This window comes from Aedes albopictus, chromosome 2, assembly GCF_035046485.1.
Source record: "Aedes albopictus strain Foshan chromosome 2, AalbF5, whole genome shotgun sequence".
Lineage (NCBI taxonomy): Eukaryota > Metazoa > Arthropoda > Insecta > Diptera > Culicidae > Aedes > Aedes albopictus.
The window spans coordinates 355,442,285-355,464,022 of record NC_085137.1 but is presented as its reverse complement, the minus strand read 5'-3'; the positions used below and the strand labels follow the sequence as shown (position 1 = coordinate 355,464,022).

The 21,738-nt window shown below is 38.4% G+C and overlaps 1 protein-coding gene across 2 annotated transcripts in view; it reads left to right on the top strand.

Moving 5' to 3' along the window:
- The window catches only part of LOC109416453 (paramyosin, long form), a 74,502-nt gene extending 67,208 nt beyond the window's left edge, over positions 1-7,294 (top strand). For both annotated transcript variants that reach the window (XM_062852792.1, XM_019690524.3), the window contains 4 exons: positions 5,349-5,868; positions 5,940-6,035; positions 6,107-6,388; positions 6,453-7,294. In XM_062852792.1, coding sequence (XP_062708776.1) covers positions 5,349-5,868; positions 5,940-6,035; positions 6,107-6,388; positions 6,453-6,662 — 1,108 coding nt within the window. In that variant the 3' untranslated portion in view covers positions 6,663-7,294. The remainder of the gene's footprint in view (positions 1-5,348; positions 5,869-5,939; positions 6,036-6,106; positions 6,389-6,452) is intronic.
- The last annotated feature ends 14,444 nt before the right edge of the window (positions 7,295-21,738 follow it).

Below are 21,738 nucleotides of genomic sequence, written 5' to 3'. Positions count from 1 at the left end.
ATCTCTTATGACCAAATATATGAAGAGTTAGAGCAATTTATTTCATTTTTCATGTATCATGAGTTCATTAAAAAATCAATTGACCACACGGATTGATATACCGAAGACTTTGACCCTAAGTAATCTTTTTTGATTATATGAAAATGAATGGCTATGGTAAGGAATAATATATAAGTTTCATTCACTTTTAACAAGTTAGTGCTGTTAAAGAAAATATTTACAAAAGAAATATAAAACAAAACACTGGCAGCTATTCCAACCGCCGTTTTTAATAGTTGATAATTGGCCGGTAATTGATTACTATTGAAGAATTGAATGACAATAAGTAAACAAATGTGCAGCATACATTTCACTAATAGTTTGAAAATTTCTTCCGAACATTGGATTAAAAACAAGAGTTGTGTTTAGATAAACGAAAAGTTCTCGTTTTATATGATGTGGAATTTGTGGGGCCCGTGATCATGCCTATCTTCCTCGAACCTAACCCACATTGCTTGCCTTAAAAAAAAAAAAATATTCGAAAAAAATTTTAATACTCCAAAAAACTGGGGCCTTAGCTGATATTCTTCAACAACATTCACGATGTGGAGCAAGATATCAGCAACACTTTGAAATTCCCAACACTCAACTGCATTTGTGGGGATCAACACAACTAAGGTCAACTTCTGCGTAAGGGAATCTCAGTATGGAGTCATACGATTGACGTTTTCGCTTTTTTTTTTCCTTTTTTTATATATCTTTAATATCGAGACTTTCAGCCCGAGGCTGGTTCGTCTCCACCGTTTTATTTTATAATCAGCAAGAGATAACCATCGGGAATATCCGGAGCCAGTTTGAATATTCGAGAACAATCATTGAAATTATATTTAAAACTGATCTGCATAGGTACTGAACTTTACGACGCTGTCCCTATTCAAGCCTTCAAAATTCGTCCATCTAGTGTACTGCCGCAAATCACTATCTGTTGCCAATCAATGTCATCAATTGTACGTATTGGGAAATTATGGTTTTGCATATTAAAATATGTAACTTAATTCAGCATAGCAAGCCATACGACAGCTGCAAATCATCTGATGACCGAAGGCTGAGTAGCCCATCATCAATAAATAATAATATTTAGGCACACCAAGAAATAAAGCTATGAGTAAACACATTGGTTATTTTATGAATGATTTGGCGGTGAGTTTTGCGATCCAATAATCGCACGTGACCTCAACTATGGTATTTGAACATTTCAGTTCTTGCAATCGTGGACATAAGGTGTATCCTTTTTATTTTTTAACACTCATAAGCCCAAAACAAATCTTTTGTTTTCTCTTTTGTTACAGTGCTTGTTCGCTCGTGGAGGTATTATAAATAAATAAATGTATTTCAAGAAAACATACCCAAAAGATTAGGCAAAATCGTTAAACTTATCGGATTTATAAGGAAATTTTCTGGGCAACTATAATTTCACCTTGAATGTTTTAAATTTGTTGAGTAATTTATTTGTTTGTATCTCCCCTCAAAGTGTTGAATCAGAGCAAAATTATCTGAGGGAGGGAGGTTGGAGGTTGTGACATAAGAGAAAATCGAACTTCAAGCGCTAAGCACATGGGTACTACAAGATCACTAGACAAAGATATTGTTTAAATCAACCTTAATCAAACGTTCAGTTTATATATCCTAATAGGCAGTGAAATTCCCACTGAAAATATTAGAGAATCTTTAATAAATTGAAAAATTAATTTGGATTTTTCCATTCGTCAGAGTAAACAAAGTAACCACTAGCAGTCAGTGTATGCTGGCTGTTGTGGTAAAACCGTGGTGTGAAACTGGCAACACGGGCTGATAAGGGAAGATTCAAATATTACGTCCATCGTTTTTTGGGATTTCTAGACCCCCCCCCCCTTCTGTCACGCAGTTTCCTATACTCAATACACGTACTGTCACATTTTTCTAGACCCCTCCCCCCTCTCCTAAATCATGGACGTAATTTTTGAACGTTCCCTAACAGAAAAAGAGAGCAGTGAAGTCGAATACAGTTGGTAGGAAGTCGCTTCTAAGAAAGACGTTAATTTAACACCAAAATGTATGTATATATTTGTTAGAATGTAAGATATGCTTAATAAATAATAATGAATTTCAGCATTGAAGCTGCAAACATGAATGCTGCTGTAGATAATTGGTGTATTCGTCGAAGTCAATTTTACTCTCCAACAATGCCCAACAATAGAAAGCTCACCCCGCCCCGTTTTCAAGATTATAAATGTTTCAATTCAAGATAACATTCTACAAGTACGAATTGCGCAAATTTGATAGTTTTAATAATGCGGAATATTATTTTAAAGAGACCCTAAACTGTTTTAATCAGAGGTTGCACAGACTGAACGATCACTAACGTAAGACAGCGGACAACACACCTAACACCCAGTGGTCCAGTGGTGAATTTTCCGTTTGACGAAAAGTTTTCACCGACTGGAGCGGGAATCGAACCCTCACTTTTGCGAAACGCTTCTCATCACACAGCCACGAAGGCCACATGTTGATACATTCAGCGATATAGGGAAGTGGAACCATCTCGGCAGGGGTCCTATTTTGGGCACTTTTCTGCTATAAGTCAGCCAATTCTGAACCAATTGACACAATTTTTGGAACGCGATGAGATACGTATAGTATCTACAAAATTTCAAGTCAATTGGTTTGGAAATGATTGCGTTATAGCAAAGAGTGCCCAAAATACCGGCCGCTGCCCAAGTGGTTCGCTACCCTATACGCTTTTATTTGAAGTATCCACTTTCAGCAACGTATTCACAATGAATGCTATACGAATATGCTTCTTCTGGGGAAAAATGGGTGAATTCATGATGTTTAAGTACCGTAAACTGGGGTCAAATTGATTAGCGAGTACTAAATTGTAATTCCATTCCAGGAACTTCTAAACGTCGTTATGATTCTTAACTTTTAACCTTATCTTGTTTATAAGTGTTGAGAGAAATTTGATGTGGATCCATGATTTTGAAGTAATTTGGCTATTCTGACTATGAAACAGTTGGAAAAGTAGATTTTTTTTTTATAAAATAGTCATTTATTGTGAAAATAAAATCTTTGAGCAAATGCTTGAATTTTGTGCGAAAGAGAACGAAGATTTTCCACATTTGGAAGGTTAGTCAAATGTGGAAAATCGTCGTTTTATATTAGGGGTACTCACTAAATAGATTAAATTGCTGCGTAAGCCATGATTTTCTGCTTATTTGAATTATTTCGTGATTTTGCGAATGAAATAATCAAAGATTGCCTTGGTGATCGCGACATTTAATCAGTTTAATCAGTTTACGCTGTTAAGTGAATCCCCCTATTGACTTTTCGAATGGTTCTTAGGAGTGACCTGCACAAAGATGGGAAATGTCATGGAATTTTATGAAAAAAAATGTCATGACATTTTTCAATTTCTACCATTTCCTGGGTAAATTTACATCCCCGAGCATTACCAACCAATAATGCCAATTAGTAATGGAAAGTTAATGATATTTTCAATAAACATTTCTTACTAGGACATGTGGAATCAGCAAAAAAAAACAAATGATATTTTTATGACATTTAACATCCCTGGACCTGCACCTGCTTTGAATTCAGTTGGGTGACATCTACAGCATACATCTTGTGAATGTGATTAAACAATGGTTCAAACAATGCAATAACGTTCAGCCCAACTGGGGCGATTAGTGAACTGTTTCTCTATAATTCGAGACTGCGATTTTTCAGTTGGAAATGCATCCCATTTTCAGCAGCACAAATTAAGAGAGCCAAACATTAATTTGTGCTAAAACTGTTATCGTTTTATCGCCACCAGTAAGCGTTTAATATCCATTAGCCTCAAAAGCAGACCCATGGAGGCGCATGGTGTTTCATTTTTGTTCCTCATAATGCGACTGTACTCAATATGTACACATGTAAAATTAGTAGTTTTGTGGCATTCATCTATTTAAACGTGTACCCAAATGTACCAAATGTACCCAAATGTACAGTAACAGCTCGGTAACAGTGGTCTTTTATTTTGATTGCGAAGAAATTGTGGAAACTGCATAATAGGCACATATTGGAGAACTTAGGTGTTTATGTATAACTTTTCTTACCAATGATACATTAATTATTATATCTTTATTATAGAGATTTTCAGTCTTCTCTTGTGAACAATGCAAATGTACCAGCCGTAAGATCCTTAGGGGTCCTAGATATGCGGAGAGAAAATGAATCATTAATAGGTTGAGTTCATCAATGAAGTTTCTCGTCAATGCAGATCGGAAAAGATCTAGATTAAATTCGAACCAATTAATCAGTTTTATCACTTCTTTGGTTAGTTCTCGCACTGAAATGCCTCAATTAGATCAACATTCACGACCATTAGTGCAATCCACCTTAATCCGCTTTGATGTCCTGAACACTACCATTATCTGGGCTGCCATTATCACGCTGCATACAGCTCAAATACAACACGCGTGACATCTGGTCGATGCTTGGTTGGGTTGCCTCTGTCTGTGCGATCGCCGCCTGACTCGCACCCGCACCCGCGCGCGTCAATAGCAGCGCATCAGGTTGAAAATTTATAAAAAGCTCAACCACCAGAGCTGAGTTTCGGACGGACGGACAACCGGCCGATACTTTCGAGGGGACCAAGGTTGTTTTTTTCTCGTTTCTATCTATTCACTCACAAAAATTCCCATGCGTCCATCTGCCTAGGCTTCTAGGTTGTTTTGTGTGCGTTGTCTTCAATCTGCTCCACCTTGATCCGTTTATTTGCTCATGCGAGCACTGCGGTGTCGTCTATTTTTCGCCTCGTATTACAGCACAAGAATTTATCAGAACGGAAAAATGAGACCACTAAATTTAAGCCTCAGTTTTTTTATTGAGACAATTCATCAGGATTCTTTTGCCTAATGCTTATTCTGATTGACATCTCAGAACAACAGAAATCGTAATCTTTCTATATTACCAACTCGGCATAAATCGTGATTAATGATGTCCAAAATGGTGTCTATTAATCACATGCCTGACTGCACGACTCATCTCATTCATCACCAGATCCAAGTCTGAAGCTGTTCAATGATTCATTAATTCTATTTGCAATCACCACATCGGTAAATCTCCGTTCTAGTATTCACAACATCCGTACAGTTCGGATGTCAGCCGATCAAACGTACGGTCAAGCGATCTTTGACCCAAGAGCAAGCGCAGCTTCCGTTATATTTAGCCAGGCGATGACGGCAGACGCACTAGTTTAGCCCATGAACCTGCCTCTCTGCCAACAAAAACGAACGATGACTAATTTTCAATTTTCGTCCCTCTCTTTCTCGTTTCTCACAATGTAGCAAGCAGACCAGCATCGAAATCGAACAGCTGAATGCTCGCGTCGTTGAGGCTGAGACCAAGCTGAAGAGCGAAGTCCAGCGCATCAAGAAGAAGCTGCAGATCCAGATCACTGAGCTGGAGATGTCCCTGGATGTTGCCAACCACACCAACATTGAACTGCAGAAGACCATCAAGAGACAGTCCGCTCAGCTGACCGAAATCCAGGCCCACTACGAAGAAATCCAGCGTCAACTGCAGTCCACCGTTGACCAGTACGGCATTGCCCAACGCCGCATTCAATCGCTCACCGGAGAACTCGAAGAGATCCGTGTCAACTACGACTCTTCCCTCCGCTCGAAACGCCAGGTCGAAGTTCAGCTCGAGGAAGCCAACACACGCATCAACGACCTCACCGTCAGCAACGTCAGCTATGCTTCGCTCAGAACTAAGCTCGAACAGGAACTGCAGGTTCTGGCCTCCGACTACGAGGAAGTCACCCGCGAACTGCGCGTCAGCGATGAACGTTACCAGAAGGTCCAGGTATGATCTGGGCTTCATTGGATATAATTTCAAGTGGAAGCCAAAGCCTTACACACATGTCTTCATTTCAGGTTGAACTCAAGCACACTGTTGAACTGCTCCACGAAGAACAGGAAAGAATTGTCAAGATTGAAGCCATCAAGAAGTCCTTGGAAGTCGAAGTCAAGGTACACAATCACAAGAACTGCTCAATCTATTGAACCTTTTCTAATATTTTTTTTTTAAAACAATTCCACAGCAACTTTCAGTTCGTCTTGAGGAAGTTGAAGTTAACGCCGTCGCTGGTAGCCGTCGCATCATCGGTAAGCTGGAAGCCCGCCTCCGTGACATCGAAGTCGATCTGGAGGAAGAGAGAAGGAAGCACGCCGAAACCATCAAGATTCTGCGCAAGAAGGAACGCTCCGTCAAGGAAGTGTACATCCAGATCGAGGAAGACCAGAAGAACCTTCAGATCCTGCAGGATGCTCTGGAGAAGGCCAACCAGAAGATTGCTGCCTACAAGCGTCAGCTAGTTGAACAGGTAACATGACTATAAATCTCCTCACTACTGACCGTGACCACTCACTACTTTATCGACCTTCCAGGAACAATGCTCCCAGCAGTGCGTTACCAAGGTTCGTCGCTTCCAGCGCGAACTGGAAGCCGCCGAGGACCGCGCTGATGTGGCCGAGAGCAATCTGCACCTGGTCCGCGCCAAGCACCGTACCTTCGTGACCACCTCCACCGTGCCCGGATCGCAGGTCTATCTGGTTCAGGAGACCACCAGAACCGTCAACGAGACGTCGTCGTCCTAAATTCTTGAGGAAGGGGACAAAACCTCCAGGAAATTCCCGAACGCCACCCAAATAGACCGACAACCATCACGGCCGACGTAGTATAGTGGCGAAACGCACCATATGATCTTTCATTTCAATCATTTCCGTTCGTTTTGTTTTCTGTTTTGTCCGTTCATTACTTTCTGTTCCACAATTTCGTATTCGTCTTCAGTTCCATGTACTTTTAATTTTCTGTATTCTCTTCCACACCAACGAACTTATGAAACCAAAAAAAAATATAATCTCTTTATAACGACTCTGCTTGAAACTACCAAACATCCAAGTGGTTTCGGTCACACAGAACACGCATTAAATCGCCAAACCTGAAGAAATGTGAATCTCTTACACAATAATACTGAAATAAAATTAAAAACGTAATAATACTAGCCGCTCTTTTGATTGAACAAAAAAAACTAGATGTGAGGATAAAGGAAGAGAGAGAGAGGGAAAGAACAGCAAGATACCGCCTTTTTACAAGTACTAGTAAATCTACCAACTGCACGCCAGTACCAGTTATCCGAAGAAGATCAAAACATTATATTTCTTTTGTATGATATAAATCTTTGTAATAAATAAATATTATTAAACAAATAAAAAAATAAGAAAAATAAGATGATAGTGAAACGAATCGGAATGAGAAATCGTCCATGCAGCTTTCAATGTAAGTAAAAAACATATTTATTTTGCTGGTGAATAATGATTGATTCTTTCTAGGCAATCAAAGGAAAAATTAAGTCAAAAATTTAAAAACAATTAAAAATGTTCAAAAAAATAATAAAAAATACTATAAACAATATGAAAACTTGTTTTAAATTGTTGAACAACTCCGAATTCAATCTTTTTTGCATTATGTTGGGAATGACTTAAAGGAAGTTGTTTATCCTTTTCTTCTTCTTGACGTATCGTCCCAACTGGGACAAAGCATGCTTCACGTCATAGTGCTGACCCCAGCGAATCAGCACCTGCTCGACCTTCGAGAAGGCAATTATCAGTGTAACATACGATGCCGTCTACTTCTCTCCAGATAACCAGATGTCCATTCTTCCGTGGAAGCGAATTTCGTGGAAAATGCTCTAAATGGAAAATTACAAGCAAGCAATTGTAAAATTACTTGGAGCAAGGACAACTTTGTCCTAAGTCACCAAAAGTGGAAACAACGAGATGTATGTTGATCAGCGGTTCACAGGCTAAAATATAAACGACTCATAAAAAAGTGATCATTTTCCATAACAAAATCAGAAATTGTCAATAAAGAAGAAGGAGTGGGAGCAATAATAGACTACAAAATTTTCATAAACAAATCAAAAAGTGCATAAATAAATCAAAATTTCCCATTATTAATTGATTTTCGAGCAATAAAAAATGTAGATTTCCATAAATAATTCAATAATTGCAATAAATAACTACATGTTTTCCACCAAAAAAGCTTAAGTTTTCCATAAATATATCTGATTTTTCCATAAATAATTTAAAAATTCTCAATTGAAAAGCATCAAAAAAGCAATTGAAATTTTAGAAATAAATATGAAAGAATGAGAAATTAACTTAAATGCAATTCTAGCTAAAAGTATTAGTCTAGCCATGCGGCGAAGCCGCATAGAGGATTGAGGAACTCTGACATTTTTTATTGCTCAAAAATTACTTTTTTATGAGAAGTTTTGATTTATTTTCGCGCTTTTTGATTTGTTTATGGAACTTTTATAGTTTATTATTGCTTTCACCCCTATTTATTTATTGGCAATTTTTGAATTATTTATGGAAACTTTTGAATTTATTATGGGCGTTTAATTGGCTGCCCGGTCCACAGGATTTTCCTCTAGTAAACCGAGAATCGATAGGCGGAAAGTGCAAGAAAGTGCTTCTTGTTTAAGGTGAATGTGGCATCGTCAAATAGAACTTCGAGCGTCGACGTACGAGTTGAAGAGAACGGTCCAGACATCCTTTGGCTTAATTTTGCTTGAATAGTTCTCACTTCGCCCATTTGCCACCACAAAAGAAATCCATAAACCAATATTGGTCGAACAACAGTAGTGTAAATCCATTGGATATATACAAGTTGTACCAAAGGTTCGCTGGCATTGCCCGAAGGCCATACAAGCTTTTTTGATTTTGAACTCAATATTAGGTGTCCTGGAAAGATTGGAATCGAGAATGACTTCAACGTTGTTTACCGGTTGTTCAATCACATTGGTTTCACAATCAAAGAGACGCAAAGGTCGAACGCCATTACGGCTTCGTCTTCCTGTGAAAAAATCAATAGCTGTTTTACTCTTTTTTTTCTGTTCTGGGCATAACCACTGCGACTAGGTAATATTTGATCTCAGCATTGTCAAGTCGGCATCAATGGTTTTATGTTTAGGATTTTTGAATTGCTAAAAAACTTTGATAAAATTAAAATTGTTACTTGGGATAAAACCATTGATGCCGACTTGACAATGCTGTCGAGTTCTTGTATGCCTCAATAAGCCCACGTTCTGGCTAGTTGGCCCAGTCTTATTAGGGTCTACAGGACTTCGTATGCAAACCGGCTTAGGATTTCGGGTTGAATCATAGTTTTATCAATCTTCTAAATAAAACCATCTTCTGACTTGTCAAATAATTGTTCTGATTATTTTTCACTCTCAATGTTCGGTCGTCAGAATAAATTATGCTTGGTTGTTTATCCAGCCATCAATTGGAAAGATGCAGATATGGAATTCAGATTTGTTTTCCTATTTAATACGTGTCAGGAGACATGCCACGGAAAATTTTTGGTGAATGTGACTGTGATAATGACAAAAACTAAGTGCGCCACACAAACTATGCATAATTTGGAAGTTAAATGCATTTAATTGACTCGGTGGAATTGGGTGCAAAAAAGGTTTTTTAAACACAGAGGAGTTTAAAAGACATTATGTAATTTTTCTGACAAAATAAAATGACGGAAACGTGTTGTATGGTTTAACTAGATCTTAAGCTGTATGTGAAATCATAAAATTGAGTAATAATTTTTCTCTATTTATATAAATTATCCCGGCTAGGCGACATATTTTTCTGATAAAACTCTGTGTTCCTGATGATTCCTCCAATAGGGCTAACACTCCTGAGGTAGTCATAACTGAGCTCATGATAGAACTAGCGGTTTTACCACAGCATTTTTTTGGTTTATGTTACGGCCACGAAATCTTTTGTTGGTTTTATGCATTGCCTCACAGTTTTGTGTATTTGTTTACAAAAAAAAACACTCCGACAACAACCGCAAATGCAAGTTTTATTGGAATGGTATATAATAAGTGATAAAACCAATTTATGTCTACTTGCAAGTCTTTAACTACAGATGTTTATAGCAGAAGTTATATGATAGTTTTATGGAACGCCAAAGGTTCAAAGTAAAAAACTACCACATAAACTAATTTAGAACAACTAGCTTTTTGACATGCCCGTATAAAACCAGGATAAAACATGAATAAACCTTCAAGGCATGCTGATTGTTACTTGGGATATCTGCTTTGATAGTCCAAGAGCTTCTGCTGGAGTTCCTCCAAGAATTTTTCTAGCGATTTTCCTAGGGATTTATTCAAGAATTCCTCTTGGGATTCCTTCAGGGATCCTTCTAGGAATTTCTTAAAATGTTCTTTTATTAATGCTTTCAGTTAGTATTCATTCCTCTAGAGAGATTCCTCTGTTAGATTTCCAAATTGGACATCCCCTGTGGATTTCTCGGGGATCCCTCTTGATATTTTTCCAGGATTATTGGTATTCCTATACGAAAACCTCTTGGTATTGCTTCTGAAATTCCTTTAGAAAATCTTGTTGAAAATTCTATTGGAATTCATGCTATAATTTATCAACCCTACAACCCATTTCTGCTGTGATTTCTCCTCAAACTGATCCAGATATTTCCCCAGTACTTTTTTCAAGAATCCCTACATGGATTTCTCAAGGAGATTGCAATAGGGATTCCTTCAACGATTTTTCAGAAAATGTTCCAAGAATTCCTCCAGGGATTCTTCTAGGGATTTCTACGGAGATTGCAGTAAGGATTCTTTCAGAAATTACTTAAGAGATTTATTCGGAACTCCTGTAAAGGGTTTTGCAGAAACATTTGAGGGTTACGTTCCGTAATGCCTCTGGTAAATTCTCCAGAAATTCCTCCAAACATTTCTTCAAAACTTTCTCCAGAGATTTTTTTGAGATTCTGCTCTTAAATCTAAAGTGGAATGGAAGCGGAAACGTGGCCAATTCGGGCAGTATAAGTGTCTGTACTTGTCAATCAGATGTTGTTTCATTTTCATACGTTGACAGCTAAAGTTACTTCTGTAGACCACTATTGCTATAAGCTAGGAGAAGGGTTTGTTCCAGTAGGGATGTTATGACAAGAAGAAAATGAAATAAAAGATTTTATATTTCTGCTGTAAAATGTTAACATTCACAACTTTACCAAATATCATTTTTTTTCTGTGTCCTTAACACCCATTAGATTTTTTTACCACAAAAGGTCCGTTCAAATATTACGTAACGAAAAATTTGGTAATGTCGAAGTCAGTTTTTGAGCATTTGGTGATTCCAATTGGAAATCATTGGAGATATATGTTCCATGACTCCGTGCGGCTTTCAATATGATCTCAAAAGGCATGTTGTCAAAAGCACCCTCAATATCTAAGAAACACCCAAACAAGATTGCTTTTGAGTGAATGCTTCCTCGATATCGTAAACAACTTTGTGTAACATCAACACCAGGTGAACATCACGAATGTGATGATCGGCAATGCGTTCTAAGCATTTCATAAGAAAGGATGTCGAACTGATAGGCTTGAGACTCTTTGCTTCTTCATACGACGCACGACCCACTTTTGGAATAAACTTTTAGTTTGGGAATATACCCTGTAGCAGAACTGCAAACAAGTAGTTTTTTCAAAACATGTTTGAAATTATCAAATCCTTTCTGAAACAAAATAGCATATATCCCATCTGCTCCAGGAGATTTGTAAACAGCAAAACAATTTAATGCCCACTCAATCAATTCTAAGATTATAATGCTTCGAGCTTCAATTTGAATCTAGAAAAATGTTTGATTGAAAGTTCCAGCGTGAAAACAAAAATAAAAGAAATTTATATAAAGTTTAAAATGCTCTTCACGAATGTGCTCGCAGCATTTGATGCCACATTTAGTAGAAATTCATGCCAGCTTTCTTAGAGATACTGTTCCAGTAAAATTTGCAGTGCAATCGTTGGTGTCGTTTTAGCGAAATCCAAAAAGAATTTCTAAGAGACCCTTGCTGCAATCAGTGGATGTGTTGCTGATCGATCACCATAAAGAATGAACACTTAACAAAAACTAGATTTAAAGCGACTGCAAGAGAAGATTCTAACGACATCCCGAAAGAATTTTTCTCAAAACTCCTAAATCAAAGAGGAAATTCTAAAAGAAAACGCTGGAAAAAGCGGGAATCCATGATAAATTTCTGATGGATTTAATTTCTAATGGAATTTACTATTAACTTTCTTGAAAAACTATTTTAAAATATTAATATTATTCGGTAAACATAAACCCGATTTTTTTTTCTAAAATTTCTCACATTTTGTTTTCAATTTTCTCAAGAAATCCTTGGATTTTATCAGGAGTTCACAATTACTCCTTATTTCAGAAAGCGAAATCCTTAACTCAAAAAAAATTGTACTGAAACTCTTCAAAGTGATTTGCTTTAAATTCATGCTTCAAAAAATGTTTCAACAGTTTTGGTGTTCTCCGATTTTAGTAAGTTGTAAGCTGTGTATCAAACTCAAGAATTAGGCAGAAAAAAAAAACAATTCAGCCATTTATAGAGTTCTAAAGTTTCTTTAGAATTCAGTTGAATATTTTCTTCAGAATAACCGGTAATTTATCTTGAGCAATAGTAATGCTCGAATAAAAATAAAAAATAATAGGTTTTGAAGGGAAAAAAAATCCTAAATAGCTGGAGAAATAGTTGCAGTCTTTCGCAAAAGAATCACAACATATCACCGGTGAGATAAGCAGACAGTAATTTGAAGTTCTTATGACAAAAATCATAAGAAGCTCAGGTAAAATATTATCTCCTGGGCACCCATTAAAAACACCACCCCCGGCGAAGACTGGCGCTCGAGCCTAGCTATTTAGCACTGTAGTTGGAGGAAATGCCAATGCAGAACCCGTAGCTTTCGGGAAGGTAAGCCCAGCTCCCTGGGTTAGTGGGTTGGTGTCAGGCCCTGCGAGCCAGCCGTAAAAAAGACTAGCACCGGAAAATCAACAAGAGAAGAATGCGAACCGATACCAATGGCGACGACCACAGCGACGAAAAGGGACTTGCGATTGGAAGCTCGGTACCTGGAACTGCAGATCTCTCAACTTCATCGGGAGCACCCGCATACTCGCCGATATACTGAAGGACCGCGGGTTCGGAATCATAGCGCTGCAGGAGGTGTGTTGGACAGGATCTATGGTGCGAACGTATAGAGGTAATCATACCATCTACCAGAGTTGCGGCAACACACGTGAGCTGGGAACAGCTTTTATAGTGATGGGCGACATGCAGAGGCGCGTGATCGGTTGGTGGCCGATCGACGAAAGAATATGCAGGTTGAGGATCAAGGGCCGATTCTTCAACATCAGCATAATAAACGTGCACAGCCCTCACTCCGGAAGCACTGATGATGACAAAGACGCATTTTACGCGCAGCTCGAACGCGAGTACGACCGCTGCCCAAACCACGACGTCAAGATCATCATAGGGGATCTAAACGCTCAGGTAGGCCAGGAGGAGGAATTCAGACCGACGATTGGAAAGTTCAGCGCCCACCAGCTGACGAACGAAAATGGCCTACGCCTCACCGATTTCGCCGCCTCCAAGAACATGGCCATTCGTAGCACCTTCTTCCAGCACAGCCTCCCTTATCGTTACACCTGGAGATCACCACAACAAACGGAATCGCAAATCGACCACGTTCTGATTGATGGACGGCACTTCTCCGACATTATCGACGTCAGGACCTATCGTGGCGCTAATATCGACTCCGATCACTACCTGGTGATGGTTAAACTGCGCCCAAAACTCTCCGTTATTAACAACGTACATTACCGGCGGCCGCCCCGGTACGATCTAGAGCGACTGAAGCAACCGAATGTCGCCACCGCATACGCGCAGAATCTCGAGGCAGCGTTGCCGGACGAGGGTGTGCTCGATGTGGCCCCTCTAGAGGACTGCTGGAGTACAATCAAAGCAGCCATCAACAACGCAGCTGAGAGCACTATCGGGTACGTAGAACGGAGTCGACGAAACGATTGGTTCGACGAGGAGTGCAGAGCGGTTCTGGAGGAGAAGGATGCAGCGCGGGCGGTAATGCTGCAGCATGGAACCCGACAGAATGTGGAGCGATACAGACAGAAGCGAAAACAGCAGACCCGTCTCTTCCGGGAGAAAAAGCGCCGCCTGGAAGAAGCGGAGTGCGAGGAAATGGAACTGCTGTGCCGTTCACAGGAAACACGCAAGTTCTACCAGAAGCTCAACGCATCCCGCAAAGGCTACGTGCCGCAAGCCGAAATCTGCAGGGATAAGGACGGGAGCCTCCTGACGGACAAACGTGAGGTGATCGAAAGGTGGAAGCAGCACTTCGACGAGCACCTGAATGGCGAAGAGAATGTAGGCACGGAGGACCAAGGCAGCGGAGGAAATGACTATGTTGGTGCAGCAGAGGACGGGAACGAACCAACTCCCACGCTGAGGGAAGTTAAGGATGCCATCCACCAGCTCAAAAACAACAAAGCGGCTGGTAAGGACGGTATCACGGTGTGTTGAAACAGGATTATTATCGCACTTTCATGAACCTAAAATATTTTTTCGTTATAAGTTAGCACAAGCTGTATATATTAAGATTCTGGAGGTTAAAAAATCTTTCATCGGGGAAAATTAAAATAAACTCGATTTTAGTAGTTTACCACTTTTTCCATATGATATGGTATTAGCATTACGCAAATCTGATGAACCTAAACTAGAAAAAGTAACCTATCTATTAATAAATTTGAAACCATTTAGAGAGAAACGAATGTTAAAGTCTCTACAACGTGTTTAAATTTGTTTGGCGTTTGTTTCATGTGTCCAGCCCACTACAGTCTGTCGAAAGTCATAAATCATAAAAGTCTACATTTCTTCCATTTTTCTGGCACATAGATATTTGCAATGGAGGTAAACAAATACTTCCCATTAGTGCGACTCATACATTTGAGGAAGTGCCATACACCTGTGACTCATAGCATTTGCCGCACATATCCTTCATCTGCTAATTTGCCTGAAATGGCGGTTATTTATTGCACATACTTTGCATGTCAAACCACATCCACATGGATATTTGCCAAAACGTATGATCTGTCGAGGACTTTTGTCCATACAAAATCTTTAAATTATGATACCTTTAGGGTTAAGTGGGCTGTTGAGTCTCAAACAACAAAAAGTTGACGCAAAATACATAAGATTGGCGTTGTCATATTATGTTAATGCTTTCAAAAATGATTATTCAACATTTGGTTTAAAATAAGGCACACCGGGCCAAGTTAAAACGGGTGGGGTAAGAAGAAACAGCAGCTTAACGTTATATTATCTAGTCATGATAAGCAATTTGAATGTCATAACTTTTTTTTAATTAAACAATCATTTGGTCATGAATAGTTATAGAAATTTTATTGAAATCCTTTTCAAAACATCACAAGTTTTTATTAAGAATTTACCGAATGCAACGCATGCTTAATATATGTCAATGTGAATAACATCTTATAGTATAAGCCAAGAATATATTGGAAACATATCAATTTGCAAGTAATCTGATGCAATTCATTAATGGAAGTCTCGTACAGTGATTTTTTTTCTATGTTCGTCTGGGTTATCTGTAGATTTATTTTATAAGACACTTTGGTCTTGATAAAAACTTCATGCATTTTAATGGTTTAAATGTTATGACTGCAGAAAATAAAATTTCTTTTTCCCAAGTAAAATCCCTTCATTTTTGCAAAGTGAGTTTGACAACAGATTTAGTATGGGGAGAAATGTGATAAAAACAAATTAAAAAGACACCCGTACACTTGATACCTTCCAACCATATTCTATGTGTTATAACTATTTAGCAATCAAAATCTATCCAATGATTCCGAAATGAAGCATAAAATAACTAATAAAAGTTCTTAAAAAGTTGTATTGAAACCTCAAATTGCGTCAATCTTGCCTCACTTTACACATCACTGTTGTTGTTTTTATAATTATGACATTCCCAGAACATTGATGTCATCTCAATATTGTTCTACATTTTCAATTTTCATTTTATCTGTAGATTTAGTTAAATTTGTTCTCAGCATAAACAAAAATGAACATATCTAAAACTAAGTAAAAAAGAAAACAGACCTAAGGACTGTTCCTTTTAATTGCACTACGATTTTGCATTCTTTGATAGATACAGGGGATGGCCAAAATGTTTGGGATAGGCAACTTTTTTTCTCTCACAAAAAAGTTCAACATGCTATAACTATTCATAGAGTGCATCAAAAAATCTCAAATTTTGACTGTTTGTCAACCTATCATATGTGCATCGTTGGTACAAATTTGGGCTCGATTGATTAATATTTCGCAAAGTTAGAACCGTTCGGGTAAAACACTATTATTTAGACAACTAATTTTTGAGCTGTCATATCTCGGAAACCAGTAAATCGAATTGAATGAAATTTTGAACGTACACTAACAATATGTTAATGCTTCATAAACTATTAAAACATAGGTACTTTTTAAACGTTGAAAAAAATTATCATGGATTGACACTTTTTGGATTTTTCTCGAAAAAATGTATTTTTTTTACATCAATGTCAATAAATTTTAGTGTTGATATCCAAAGAATTTCCACTTCTGTTCTCAAATTATCCCTAATCAGATATATTAGAGCCTATTTAGATTGAAGGAAGAACACATTTAGTAATTTTTGTGTGGTATTGTAAATTTGACTTATTTTTCTCTACATGGGTAAAAATTTCAACCCGGTATAACTTAATTGGCCGTGAGAAAATATTACTTTTTATAACGTCGTATTAAGTATCAATATATTGTTGATAAACGTTAAAAAATTCATTCAATTCGGTTCACTGGTTTCCGAAATATGACAGCTCAAAAATGAGTTGTCTAAATAAAAGTGTTTTACCCGAACGGTTATAACTTCGCGAAAAATTCATCAATCGAGCCCAAATTTGTACCAATGGTGCACATATAATAGGTTGACAAACAGTCAAAATTTGAGATTTTTCGATGCACTCCATGAAAAGTTACTGCATGTTTATTTTTTTTGTGGTAGAAAAAAAGTTGGCTATCCCAAACATTTTGGCCATCCCCTGTACGTATTTCGACCTCAACTGTTAGGTTATCTTCAGTGTCTCGTACTTAGTCCGATATGTATTCTGTTTACGTACATGTATTCTGCTAACATGCCCAGGTTCATTATCATCAAATCTAAAACTGTTTCAAACATTGATTGATTTCACAATAAAAAAGTGATTACATATGCTTACCTTGAAGTACGTGTATCAAGGGCGTGTGTCGAAACAGTAATCAAAAGCTACTCTCAAAGGGCTGATTTCTTCACCTCAGATTAACCGGTAAACCAGGCTTACCCATATAGTTAAACCTGGTTTAACGCTTACGCCAGGGTGAAGAAATCGACCCTATGTGTCCTACATGTAAACAAAAGTATTCATAGGATGAATTTTCGCTTGTTAGTAAAACATCGACCCCAGCAAAATCAGAACACAATATACATAAAAGTTCTTATTATATTCGAAGAGCTATCAGTATTTCTGCTAAACTTTGGTGATTAAGCCACCATATTTGTTTAATGATTTCCCAATCGAAGCATCTTTCGTGGCCGTGTGATCGTCGTTTAGGTGTATCGTTACATGGTTTGGCATGCAAAGTATGTACAACCAATACCCACCATTTCAGGCAAATTAGCACATGAAGAGTATGTGCTGCAAATGCTACGAGTCACAGGTGTATGCCACTTCCTCAAATGTATGAGTAGCACTAATGAGAAGTATTTGTTTACCTCCATTGCAAATATCTACAGGGGATGGCCAAAATGTTTGGGATAGGCAACTTTTTTTCTCTCACAAAAAAGTTCAACATGCTATAACTATTCATAGAGTGCATCAAAAAATCTCAAATTTTGACTGTTTGTCAACCTATCATATGTGCATCGTTGGTACAAATTTGGGCTCGATTGATTAATATTTCGCAAAGTTAGAACCGTTCGGGTAAAACACTATTATTTAGACAACTAATTTTTGAGCTGTCATATCTCGGAAACCAGTAAATCGAATTGAATGAAATTTTGAACGTACACTAACAATATGTTAATGCTTCATAAACTATTAAAACATAGGTACTTTTTAAACGTTGAAAAAAATTATCATGGATTGACACTTTTTGGATTTTTCTCGAAAAAATGTATTTTTTTTACATCAATGTCAATAAATTTTAGTGTTGATATCCAAAGAATTTCCACTTCTGTTCTCAAATTATCCCTAATCAGATATATTAGAGCCTATTTAGATTGAAGGAAGAACACATTTAGTAATTTTTGTGTGGTATTGTAAATTTGACTTATTTTTCTCTACATGGGTAAAAATTTCAACCCGGTATAACTTAATTGGCCGTGAGAAAATATTACTTTTTATAACGTCGTATTAAGTATCAATATATTGTTGATAAACGTTAAAAAATTCATTCAATTCGGTTCACTGGTTTCCGAAATATGACAGCTCAAAAATGAGTTGTCTAAATAAAAGTGTTTTACCCGAACGGTTATAACTTCGCGAAAAATTCATCAATCGAGCCCAAATTTGTACCAATGGTGCACATATAATAGGTTGACAAACAGTCAAAATTTGAGATTTTTCGATGCACTCCATGAAAAGTTACTGCATGTTTATTTTTTTTGTGGTAGAAAAAAAGTTGGCTATCCCAAACATTTTGGCCATCCCCTGTATGTGCCAGAAAAATGGAAGAAATGTAGACTTTTATGATTTATGACTTTCGGCAGACTGTAGTGGGCTGGACACATGAAACGAACGCCAAACAAAGTTAAACTCGTTGTAAAGACTATTACATTCGTTTCTCACTAAATGGTTTCAAATGAATTATTAGAAAGGGGACTTTTTCCAGTGGAGTTTAGGTTCATCAGATTTGCGTAATACCATATCATATGGGAAAAGTGGTAAACTACTAAAATCGAGTTTATTTTAATTTTCCCCGATGAAAGATTTTTTAACCTCCAGAATCTTAATATATACAGCTTGTCCTAACTTATAACGAAAAAATATTTTAGGTTCATGAAAGTGCGATAATAATCCTGTTTCAACACACCGTGCGGTATCGCAGCGGAACTCATCAAGATGGGCCCGGAAAAGTTGGCCACCTGTCTGCACCAGTTAGTTGTCAAGATCTGGGAAACCGAACAGCTACCGGAGGAGTGGAAGGAAGGGATAATCTGTCCCATCCACAAGAAAGGCGACAAGTTAATGTGTGAGAACTTTCGAGCGATCACCGTTTTGAATGCCGCCTACAAAGTGCTATCCCAGATCATCTTCCGTCGTCTTTCACCTAAAGTAAATGAGTTCGTGGGAAGTTACCAAGCCGGTTTCATCGACGGCCGGTCGACAACGGACCAGATCTTCATCGTACGGCAAATCCTCCAGAAATGCCGTGAATATCAGGTCCCAACGCATCACCTGTTCATCGACTTCAAAGCGGCATACGACAGTATCGACCACACAGAGCTATGGAAAATTATGGACGAGAACAGCTTTCCCGGGAAGCTGACTAGACTGATAAGAGCAACGATGGACGGTGTGCAGAACAGCGCAAGGATTTCGGGTGAACTATCCAGTTCATTTGAATCTCGACGGGGACTACGACAAGGTGATGGACTTTCCTGCCTACTATTCAACATCGCCCTGGAAGGTGTTATGCGACGAGCCGGGCTCAACAGCCGGGGTACGATCTTCACGAAATCCAGCCAATTTGTATGTTTTGCGGATGACATGGATATTATTGCTAGGACATTTGGAACGGTGGCAGAACAGTACACCCGCCTGAAACGTGAAGCAGCAAAGGTCGGACTGGTGGTGAATGCGGCTAAGACAAAGTACATGCTGGTAGGTGGGACTGAGCGAGACAGGACAAGCCTTGGCAGCAATGTTACGATAGACGGGGATACTTTCGAGGTGGTAGAAGAATTCGTCTACCTCGGTTCCTTGCTAACGGCTGACAATAACGTGAGCCGTGAAATACGAAGGCGCATCATCAGTGGAAGTCGTGCCTATTATGGGCTCCAGAAGAAACTGCGGTCAAAAAAGATTCACCCCCGCACCAAATGTACCATGTACAAGACGTTAATAAGACCGGTGGTTCTCTAAGGGCACGAGACGTGGACGATGCTCGAGGAGGACATGCAAGCACTCGGAGTTTTCGAGCGACGGGTGCTAAGGACGATCTTCGGCGGCGTGCAGGAGAACGGTGTGTGGCGGAGAAGGATGAACCACGAGCTCGCTGCACTTTATGGCGAACCCAGCATCCAGAAGGTAGCCAAAGCCGGAAGGATACGGTGGGCAGGGCATGTTGCAAGAATGCCGGACAACAACCCTGCAAAGTTGGTGTTTGCTAACCATCCGGTTGGTACAAGAAGGCGTGGAGCGCAGAGAGCACGATGGGCGGACCTGGTGGAGCGTGATCTGGCGAGTGTTGGGCGTGACCGACGTTGGAGAGCTGCAGCTGCAAATCGAGTATTATGGCGGCAAATTGTTGATTCATTATTATCATGAATTTGATGTTAACTAAATAAATGAAAAATGAATGACAAAAATCACAGAACAGATGTTTATCCTACACTGAAAAACAAGAGAACCCAAACTTGAGTATTTTAAAACTTACTTTTGAGCAGGGCGCAAAATTTTCGAGCAGACGAGTTGAAGTTCACCGTGCGGAAATTTTCATTCACTTGCCTGCATATTCATATTCAGCTGCTCGATACTCATTTGTCAACTTAATGAAAGTCAATGAATATTTGTAAACATCTTACAAAATGTTAAATTACTAATCAAATATTAACGTTTCGATTACATTTAATGGTGCTTTACACAGATCTTTTCCCATTTAATTGTTGTGGAGTGTTTTTGGAAGGAATCGTAGCCATAAACGTAGGTAATTATGAAGATAGTTCTCGATCGGCTTCATATTTAATGACTACGAATTGAGCAAATATGAATTTGTTTGTTTTGAATGTTCAGTGCAGAATCATTCAAATTCGTGCTGTTTTCAGTCAATGACTATGAACATTTTGCACCCTGCTTTTGAGTTCTTTTTAGCATCCTGTTTCATTCGCTCTCTGTATTGTTGTCAGAGAGTGAATAGCAAAACAACCCAACTTTGAGAGTTCGATGCGGGAAGCCAAAATTGAGTAAGTGGCACAGTACCGAAAGTTGAGCAATTTTAACTGACGGTTGAGTAAAAAGAACCTTGACTTTAGGTACTTTGGCCGTATACGCCTAAATGCAAACTACCTGCCTAAACATCGACTCCACACAGCAAAAAAAGTTGTTGAATATTACATCGAAATCGCTGCAACCAGGTCGTTACATCGATAGATTAATATTACACAGCCCGATGTACTCGACGGCTTTTATGTAATACACAGATCCGATGTAATTTGAGCGATGTAATAAATTCGACGTATCCGTATAGGATGTAATTGAAGCGATGTAAAATGGAATCGATTTGAAATGCTCTTCAATGGCAGATTAAATTACATTTTCATCCTTTTTCGCTCAGTTTCGTATAGCTAAACATGACAGATTAGGGCTGTGTATTTATCGATATTATCGATAATATCGATATTATCGGATCAAATTTATCGATACGATATCCGATATTGCTCAAACTGATATAAAATGATACCGATAAAGGATAATTTTTCCCGATATTTACGATTAATTTGATTATTAGGTCAAGCTTTGTAAAATATTTTTGTAAGTTTC